At 50.8% G+C, this 10,421-nt stretch overlaps 1 protein-coding gene across 5 annotated transcripts in view; it reads right to left on the reverse strand.

Annotated features, from left to right (window-relative positions):
• The window catches only part of FAM213A (family with sequence similarity 213 member A), a 25,070-nt gene extending 15,692 nt beyond the window's left edge, over positions 1-9,378 (reverse strand). For 2 of the 5 annotated variants that reach the window (XM_025396782.1, XM_025396784.1), the window contains exon 1: positions 8,549-8,717. Coding sequence is in view for 2 of the 5 variants with exons in the window: in XM_025396781.1 (XP_025252566.1) it covers positions 8,549-8,710 (162 nt within the window). In the remaining 3 variants the exon portion in view is untranslated. Of the gene's footprint in view, positions 1-3,075; positions 3,128-8,548; positions 8,718-9,250 lie in introns of those variants that run through there. The other 3 variants (XM_025396783.1, XM_025396781.1, XM_025396785.1) reach the window with 3 other exon arrangements.
• Between the last annotated feature and the right edge of the window lie 1,043 nt (positions 9,379-10,421).

Raw genomic sequence — 10,421 nt, forward strand, 5'->3', positions numbered from 1 at the left:
AAAAAAAAAAAAAAAAAAAAAAAAAAAAAAAGAAAGAAGAGTTTCTTACTACCCACTATTCAAAATGTAACCCATAAATGGCACCATCTACAAACACAGAATCTCAACCCCCACCTTTGAACTAAGCAATCTTACATTGCCTTTTAGTCGGACTGGCAGACAATTAATTCATAAGCACATTAAAGTTTGAGAAGCATTGTGTTAGAGCAAAGAATTCAGGACTTCGTGCTTGGTTGGCCATCAGCCGCCAGAATAAAGTCAAGTCACGAGGGCGGTCTGGCCTTGGAGAGCTGGGCCCTCCGCCAAGACCCTGAGAACAGAACATTACAGACATGCACACATCTCTACCCCTCTGCCTGGAATATCCTATTTCATTCTGTGCTTCACGACTCAAAGGCCTCTTTAAGAAGGCTTCCCTGATGTTCTGCCAGCTCCCTACTTTCAGCCTCCCACTTCTACCCCCAAGAGGTGTTGATTCACCCCCTCCTCAGTTCTGTGTCCAAACATCACCCACGTTTCTCCTGATGTGCTTGACACACCGGTTTGGACCTGTCAGATTTCTCTCCTTTGGGGACATTCTGCAGTTTATCTCTGAATCTCTCATGCCTAGCACAGCGCACATCTGGTACAAAGCAGGCTCACCACAAGTGCATGCTGAAAGGTATTCAACAGAATTGAATGATAAAGACAATGGCTTATGGACAACCAAAGTTCTTGGGACAAACAGGAAAGAACCTGACACAGGCCTGTTTCTAATTCTTTAATTTGGCAAGTTACGCATTAGTGGATTATAGTTCACAGAACAATTAGGGGGAAAACCACAGCTCTTATCTCTTGCTGTAAATAAGAAATTTCCCAGAGCCTGGAACAACTTCTGTACCTTTATGCATTTCCAAAATGTTTCTGGATTTCTGACTTGTGTGTATGACTCAGGAGCACATGGAATGGTCTCTGATCACAGATTTGATGGGCATTTCTATGTCAGTATACAAAGACGAGCTTACATCCACCCCACAAATGGACTCTCTCTGACTCCTAGGACACATCGGTGCATTCAGATAGTCCAGGGCCCCTCACAGTCAGCTCCACATTCTTCCAACACACTCCTGCCGCACTGAGAGGCAAACAGCCTCCACCTTCCCACTGCCCAGTGATGGGCATTTGGCATGTTTGCTCCTAGGCACAAGGGAATTCAACTCAACTAGACCCAACATTTATATCCAAACACTTATTCAGCACTGAACTGTTCAATAAATGATGATTTGGGAGGACATAAAATGATACACAATCTGCAAGAAAATATAGACCTGGCACACAAATAACAAAAAAATCAAGTGGTAAGGTGAGGCAGCTTGGGCAAGGTATGGGCATGAGGCTATGGTGGTGCAGGGATGACAGCCAGTCTGGGTAGCCACAGAAGCACCCAGAAGGAAGTGGCTTTGGAGCCGGTATAGGACACAGGAGGCAGCATGGACAGGCTACGTCGGGATGGGGCCAGCTAAGCTGGGAGACAGCAGGCTGACTGGGGCAGGTGTCAGTGCTGAAGGAGCCCTGAGAACTCAAACTTCTATGTTCCAAAGACCCCCATCTCCATACCTCAAGTTCAAGGGCTGGGTACAAGATCCAGACCGCAAAACCCCCAGAAGTGCTGTCTTCCAACCTCCCACTGTGATCCTGGAAGTGTGAGCAGAGAATCAGCCCTCTGGGGTGATGGACCCCATCCTCAGGCACTGCAGCACCATGCTGAGAGTGTTATCAGGACCAGTGGTGAGGGTCAGGCCTCTCCATGGACCAAACGCACCCAGCGGGCCTCTAGCAGCCCAGTCTTGTGCCAGAGAGCAGCACAGAAAATTCACTTTCAGGAATACCTGGCGAGCACTCAGGCCTAGCCTCTTACCCAAGGCCCTGGGCTACAAAGCAGCTCCCATCCTGGCAAGTCTTGAAGCAAGTACTACTGTGACTTGCTGCACAGTGAGCAGACCCCGAATTCTGAAATCACAATTATTCCTAGGCACAAAAAAGGACAATCAAAGGAACTTTAATTTCTAAACAGAAACGATGCATTTTCACATGGTCCTCTAAGATTGCAGAGATAGGCAGGCCAGCAATCCTTTGTACCTCTGCAGTCAGTGGTCTCAGAAGCCAGTCAGTAATGGCCTAATTTCATTCACTCAACAGTCTTGTGATGGAAAGAGTATCCTGTTTAGCAGCTAACGCTGAGGTTCAGAGTTCAGTAACTTCCCCTGTGTCACAGAGCCAGCAGGCAGCGGTACTATAACCTGGACCCGAGTCAACAGGAATCAGACTCCAAAGCTTGAAAGACTACCTTTCCTCCCCACACATTCAGAAGTGGGTTTACATCTGCTATAATTGTTGATTAACAAAGAAAAAAAGAAAGAAGTGGGTCCTGGAGATCCAGGAGTATGATTCCCTTTGTCTTAAAGAGAACTTTTTTTAATCACCTTATTTTTTCAGTCATCATGTACAGTCAAACCCTGTTTACTCTAAAGGAAATTTACCATATACCAGATGTTCCTTCTCTTTCCTCCCCCTTTTTATCCCCCATCTATTAAGGAAAGGGTCAGTTTCTCTGGAACAGAATAGTAGGGTTGTTTACAGAAGAGCCAGCCCCCACCTGACACAGCTATAGCATTCATTTCCCCACTGCTGGCCTTATCTCATCCACCCTCTCCCACAGAAGATGAAGCAGGATAAAGCCACAAACAAACAACAGCTGTGGCAGCTCAGCGTGGCAGCTCTGGTCTGAACATGGGGGCAAGAGGAGGAGACCCAGTGGGGCTCCCTAGGCTAAGCTGAGTCAATTCCTCCCCAGGTCCCATTTTTTTTCAACTCCATGAGGAGGTTCCTAATGATCCCCAGTGACATCCCATGAGTCTAACAAAAACAGGTCACTTTGGAGTCAGAACATTCTAGGTTCCTCACCACCATCCCCACTCCCAATTTCAGTTTCCAGCTTTGAGACCCTGTGTTTTCCCTATATAAGGCAACTCCCCTCCTCACATGGTCTCCTACCCCCAACCTCAGACACTTCAAACTTGGGAACAAGGTACTCACCATCCACAGCGTCCACACCTCTGCTTCTCCTGACAAAGAAGCATACCCAGGGGTGAGCAGGCGGGCCTGGGCAGGCAGCAAGGGGAGGGCTGGAGGCGGGACTAGGTCCCTAGGCTCAGTCACACCACAGGCAGGACCAGGCCACCCAGAAACCCTGGGGCTCCTTCAGCTGCCAACAGCCAGTCTCCAGAAAACATCTAAGTGGAAAGCTGCCAAGGCCCCCTAGACCTTCAAAAAGTTGAGCAAAGCTTTCAGTCATTTGCAGTCATGCAGATTATAACATTTCCCAAGTGCCACCAGACTCCTTCTCTGCTATCCGGTGCAGACTAAAGAAGCAACGCACGCACACAGCCCACATGTCACACTAGTGCAAATAAAAGATGTCCCTTTCTCTGTGGCTCCTTATGCAGCCTGTTCCCTTGCCCCATTTCTCACCCCAGGCCTGGAAAGTCAGCTGGCACCTCTGAGGTCCCTCACCTGCTGTCTATTCTTTACCTCCCTTTGCTTTCCCTTCCTTTTCTGCCACATCGGTGGCTTCCCTCAACCCACACTCCCTTCCTGGGTGACTTCTCCTTCCAGCACTTCACCCACCACTTTGTTATTGATTTCCAAGTTCCTATTGCTGTTCTGACCCAAAGTTTCCACTTGGGGATTTTGTAGGTATCTCTGTTGTACCACATCCAAAACTAAAGTCTACTTCTCTGCTGGAGTTCCATGGCTCAGTAGATTCGGGGTGGGGGGGGCAGGGATTCACATTTTACTGTTCATTTGCCTTCACTGCCCACATCAACTCAGGTATCTGCTACTCATCCTCTTCTTGACCTCACTGCTGCTGTCCAAACCCAGGACCCTATAACTCTGTCCCTAGCCTATTTCAAGAACCACAGAACTGAACCTGGCTGGTTCTAGTCTGGTCCTCTATAGTTTATTTTCCATGCCATAGTCACGGCGATCCCAGCACACCCCAACCTGATTACATCCTTGCCTTGCGTTCAGGCTGTCACTAACTCCTCAGTATGCCAGCTGACGGGGCCCTCCACAGCTTGGCTTCAGCTCACCCTTCAGGCCTCACCCCTGCCCCTGCAGCACCCTTTTCAGACCACTCCCTGTGCAAGTGTTGCTCATGTTGTTTCCTTTGCCCAGGATGCCCCCCCCACCCATGCCAACCACGTAAATGCCTACTTATTCATAAGGCCCAGCGCACATAACACTTCCTCTCCAAAGCCTTTCCTGAAAGCCCCGACAACTGACTGCTCACTCACCTCTTCTATAGCATGCATGTGTGTGCACACACACCCATAACCCTGCACAATGCACCAATGGATTTTGTAAATTTTATTTATTTACATGTCTGTCTCCACAAGATGGTGGCACAATGTGTTGTCGTCTTCATTTCTGCATCCCCAGCACTCAACACAGATCCTGGTAATTACCAGGCATTAAATGTTAATGAAATGATCTGAATTCTACTCTTAGAATTCCACAGTGTGGCAGACTTGGAACTTATAGCTACTCAATTCCAATTTCAGCTCAGTATGAAAGGTAATTTTGGACAGGGCTAGCTTGACATTAAAGAAAACACTCTAGCTTGGGACTTAGGTAACCTTAGGCCGGGTCCTTGCTCTACTGCTCACTAGCAGGGCAATCTGACTTAAGCTATGAAGACAACTCGGGGCCTGGATCTCATCATCTGTATAGACAGAGGAAGGAACTCAAAATTCTAAGAAGCTGTCTTAGCTCTGACATCCAAAGACTCTGAAGTACCATGGGACTGTAACTACAGGGATCTGATGTCCAGAAAGCCATGGGAAGCCCTGCCACCACTGTTCTCCTGCTGGTGTGCACATTCACATTGCCTCCTTCCTGGGGCCTAACTCCTGACTGTTCCAGGAGCTGCCTCTGGGCAGGAACTGATAAAGTCTTAATGAAACAAAGTATCAGCACTGGGTGAGTTAATTCATGTCTGAAACAAGTAGAGACAGCATCATATTCTAAACATCAAGGGTACACCTGCCCAGCCCAGCCCCACCCAGGGAATCCTCCCTCTTCAGAATGAGCGGGCCTGAGGCAGAGACAAGGGAGAAGCAAGAAAGGGTGCTGAGGGAGACAAAAAAACTGAGAGTGCACATGCCTCCTTGCCTCAGGCCCTCAGTGAACAAGGCTTGAAAGGATGCTTCATCTTCCTTCTCTGATCTCCTCTGTTCCCCTCTCCTTCCCTCAAAGCTCTCAATCAGCTTCATTTTACTGAGCAAATGAAGAAACTAAAGCTCAGAGAAGGAGCTGGCTAGTCCAAGGTCACATGGGAAGGACAGGTTGTCAGTGGCTGCGCTGGGAGTCAGGTCTGGGTCTCCCAACTTCCAGTCCATAACTGTTTATCCTGCATCGGACACGATGAGTCCTGGGCAGCCAACCACAGGCCAGTGGCCTCTAAGGCTGGAAGAGCATGGGAGTTCGGGCTCAGGAAGTGGGGCCCTGCAGGTCTTGAAACCTGTTCACTGGCCTCAGGCAAGCTAAGAGCAAGACTGCCCCTAAACAGGGCCTGGGAAATCTGCTGCCTGGAGAGAACATCAGCCTCTCCCTAGCCCAATCTTTGGTAAGCAGCTTATAATCTGAAGCCAAATGTCTTCTTAAGGGTCTCGTTGCCTAGTCTCCGCTGAGAAGTCATTCTGCACCTCTCCTCCCCAGAGTAACAAGACTCTGTCCATCCTTGTCTAGCAGACTGATGATGCAGGCACACAGAGCCTTATGAGCAACAGATGCCCTTCCACCCACCCTTGTCTTCAAACACCACAAAACTAGTCACTTGCAATGAGCTCTCACCTACCTGCCTCAGTCTCCAACTCTCAGCCCTGCTCCTTGGGGTGTGTATCTGCCTGGTTTTGGCCCAGCCCTACTCTCAAATGCCAGATTCAGAAACCTCTGAATAGATGCTGAAAGCAGCACCAGCCCTCACATTCCTCACTCTTGGGCGTATCTCAGGGTTTCCCAGTAGCTGATTATGTCCTCTTGTTTCCTCAAGCTGTAGCGGCCCCGCAAAGAGCAAGCCATTCTAATCTCACTTGCACAACCTCCTGTCTGGGCTCCATCAAGTTACATGGGTGTGGATAGGAAGGCAAGGCAATACCACAGAAGACACTGGGCTAAAAGCCAAAAATCCTGGGTTTTCTCTCTTTGAGAGTTATTTTATCCCTCTGAACCTCAGTGTCTTCTTAAAAACAAGGGCGCTTTAAAGAGTTGTCATAAAGATTATATAAGAAGGGCAATTTGCAATGCGGCAATGCACTAGAGTACTGCAAAGCAGCATTATCTTTCTCTCCTTTGCAGGGCTCAGATTCACTCACGCCCCTATAAAGACAGGATATCTGAAGCAGGACAGACACAAAATACTGAACTTGGTCTGATGGAAACACTGACTTGTCTCAGCCCCTCTGGCCTGTAGGCCTGCTCCATGCTATTCCTGTAGTAGCCAAAACTGCCTCCTGCACTAGCAGCGCCAGAGAAGGCAAAGGGCACTGTTCAGTTGTAATTTCCCTGTGCCAGAGGCCACTGAGCTCAGAGGTGAGGCTGGCTCCCTGCACAGCACCTCGGGATGGTTCTTGCCACACAAGCTGCAGCGGAAAACTTGGAGCTTCTCCTCAACATTTCACAAAAAGGCAAGAATCCAACTGGCAGAACAGCTGCCTTCTTTTTTTTTTGAGACGGAATCTCGCTCTCCCAGTCCGGAGTGCAGTGGCTCCATCTCAGCTCACTGCAAGCTCCGCCTCCAGGGTTCATGCCAATCTCCTGCCTCAGCCTCCCAAGTAGCTGGGACTACAGGCGCCTGCCACCATGCCTGGCTAATTTTTTGTATTTTTTAGTAGAGATGGGGTTTCACTGTGTTAGCCAGGATGGTCTCAATCTCCTGACCTTGTGATCTGCCTGCCTCGGCCTCCCAAAGTTCTGGGATTACAGGCATGAGCCACCGCTCCCGGCAGCCTTATTTCTTAGATAGGGATAGAGCCTGGGGCTTGAGCCCTAGAGTTCCAGTCCTATCCAAACTTTCTGAGCACCATTTAAATGATACGAGATTAGACAATCATCAGAAATGTCTTTTGTACCCCTTCAGGAGTAATGCAGAAGGTCTCAACTAAACGACATGCTCTTATAAAAGAGGGGAATATAGGAAAGGTCCACACCAACAACAACTAATATCTAACTTTAATTCCTGCAAGCTGTATAAACCTGGACAAGGAACTGTTCTGCATCAGTAAAATGGGAATGCTTTCTTAATTACCTTCTACAGTGTTGCAAGAATCAATGGATTAAATGTATAGGAGGTGCCTTGTGAAGTACCTCACAAAAAGTGCAATAAATACGATGTATAATTCTTCATTTCTAGAGCAGTGATTACCCTCAAAACGTTATTTGTACCCAAAATGAAGTTTTCTGATGAATGAGTATGGTAAGGAGTTGGGGTTTGCAGCCGAAATCCCAACCCTCATTCTCTAAAGCTGGGCCCAAGCAAGAGCATTCAAGACTATTCAAGCTGACTCCTTCACAATGCTTTTCAAAACAAATCCTGCTTATTTTCTTTTTAAAAAACCACCTGCCAGGTTCAAAGGAAAATATATTAAAATAAAACAAACAAAAAAGCTGAGTTCTGGGTTGCTGGGCTGTGGAGACAGCATGGTGTGGCAAGAAAAAGAGGCGCAGGAGCAGCTGTGAACCCAGGTCCGACAGTGGACTCCGGGTGCGCCTCCTTCCCACAGCCCTGGTCCGGCTGGGCCTTAATTTCCCTTCCTTTGCCTCTAACCATCTCCACCTGCGCCTTCACCTCCCGCCCCAGCAACAACCCTGGGGGCAGATTGTATATCTACCTTTTCATTCCTAGACCTCAGCAGGGTTAAGTTTACAACTGGGCTCTACCCAATTTAAAGTCAGGTGTTTGTGACTCTTGGGAAAGAGGGGGAACAGGTGCCTCTGAAACGCTGAACGACGCTAGAAACCGTGCCCTCTTAAAAGACACGACCCTAAGTGGGCACAGAGACGAGGACGAGGACTGCCAGGTCCACACCTAGGGCTGGTCCAGCCGGGCCACCCCCAGGCCCACGCTCCAGGGCAGAGCCCTCTCCTCTGTTCCTTGTCCTAACAATTCGCGAAGGTCGGCGTCACTCAAGGCTCGGGGGCGGGGACAGAGGGGCCCCTAGCCCGCCGCAGCAGCGCCGGGTCCCCGTCTCCGGTCGCCGACGCCCGTGTGCAGGGTTTTTCCACCGGCCGCCGCGCAGGGTGGCGGAGAGGACGTCGTCCTCTGAGGGAGCGCCAGCGCTGCGGTGCTTCCTAGGGAAGTTGGCGCGGGCCCGAGGGGCGCGCCTCACCAGCCCAGCACCCACCCTACCGCGCGCCGCCAGCCCTGCCTCAGTTTCCCCGCTTACGCCGCGGCAGGCCCCGCCTACGGACATCACATACCTCGCGGAGCCCCGCGCGCAGCACCTACCTCAAGTGCCTCCCTTCTTCTGGCCTGGATCTCCCGCCCCGACGCCCGGGCGCTGAGGGGCCAAACCGCCTGGCCCCGAGGGTCCCAGGGGCGGGCCCTGCGCCTGCGCAGCTTCGAGCCTGCGCTCCCTCGCGCGCCGCCGCGCCACCGCGCCACCGCCATGTGACCCGCCCCGCCCCCCGTGGGAGGAGCTCCAGGCCCGCCCCCGCCTCGCCGACCTCCGGGCCGCGGTCTCCTAGCCCCAGTGGCGCTCGGGCGTGTGCCTAACCGGTCCTTTTACGCACAGCGCTCGGTCGGTCCACTCCTCGTGTCCGCGAACCGGGGCCCCGATGCGTTCTTCAGGGCGCTGCCTGGGGCAAGAGAAGGCGCTGGACACCCCTAATGGAGTCTGGAAGCACCTGTCCTGCAGCCGAGGCCGGCCAACTTCCTTCCAATCTTCAGCCTGGTTTAGAATAGCTCTTTTGATAGTTTTGTTTCGTCTTGTGTTTTTAACCTCCATGGGGAGGGGGATTCTTAAGGACCGACACATTGCGTTGAGCCCCTTCTAGTTCTATGTACAGATTCAGAATTGCCAACCTCTATCCTCCACCCACGTTCCCTTTCATCCGCAATGCTGACTATGGGGCAGAGAACGGTGAGCCGCAGCCTGCGGACTCCGGGGGACGCTGAGACGGGTTGGTCACACACCGCCTATCCACTTACTCCTCGTGTTGGAAGTGCCCACACTTTCATGAAAGTAGGGGGTTGTGTCGGGCGCGCTGGCTCACGCCTGTAATCTCAGGGCTTTGGGAGGATCGCTTGAGCCCAGGAGTTCAAGACCAGCCTGGGCACCATAATAAGACTCCATCTCTACGTAAAAAACAAAAACCAGCCAGGTATAGTGGCGCGTGCCTGTATTTCCAGCTACTCCGGAGCTGAGGTGGGAGGATTGCTTGAACCCTGGAGGCAGAGGTTGCAGTGAGCCCAGATCGCGCCACTGCACTCCAGCCTGTCTCAAAAAAAAAGAAAAAAAAAAGAGACTCTGTCTTAAAAACACAAAACAAAAAGTAGGAGGTTGGGAGAACATACTTTCAGAGACAGTAGAGCTGATTCACAAGACATATCAGTGGTTGGCCGGGCTCGGTGGCTCATGCCTGTAATCCCAACACTTTGGGAAGCCAAGGCGGGCAGATCACTTGAGGACAGGAGTTCGAGACCAGCCTGACCAACATGGCGAAACCTCGTCTCTACTAAAAATACAAAAATTAGCCGGGTGTGGTGGCACGCACCTGTAGTCTCAACTACTCAAGAGGCTGAGGCAGGAGAATCACTTGAACCCGGGAGGTGGAGGTTGCAGTGAGCCGAGACGGTGCCACTGCACTCCAGCCTGGGTGAGAGAGTGAGATTCCGTCTCAAAAAAAAAAACATATCAGTGACACAATGCAAAGACCAGTCACAGGGCAGCATAGGGTGAAGTGACAAAGCAGGCCAATGCCCACCCTTTAAAGGTGGCCATTTGCCTGCAACACCTTCCCCCCTTCATCTGGGAACTGCCCACAGGTGTACAAAGTCCAAAGGCTTCCGTGATTCACCTCCCTGACTTCCCACTCAGACTCCATGTTCCATGTAAACTTACAGCAACACTTGGGGAGCTTGATCTATTTAAGGGGGTCTCTCTTCAACCAGACTGTGAGTTCCTCCACTTCACCTCTGGGACCCCACAGCCCGGCCCAGGGACAGCGCGGAAATGTACTTAGAACATGTTAGAGGTGGATCTAAGTTGTGGGGTAAGGGAGATCAGCCTGAGTGCCCATGCAGTTTTCCTGCAGGAGTTAGGCATATGATTTGAAGGCCAGAAAACATTTCATATACTTTGGTGCAATGTGGGTGTAGT

The sequence above is a fragment of the Theropithecus gelada genome, chromosome 9 (assembly GCF_003255815.1).
Source record: "Theropithecus gelada isolate Dixy chromosome 9, Tgel_1.0, whole genome shotgun sequence".
NCBI classification, from domain to species: Eukaryota; Metazoa; Chordata; class Mammalia; order Primates; family Cercopithecidae; genus Theropithecus; species Theropithecus gelada.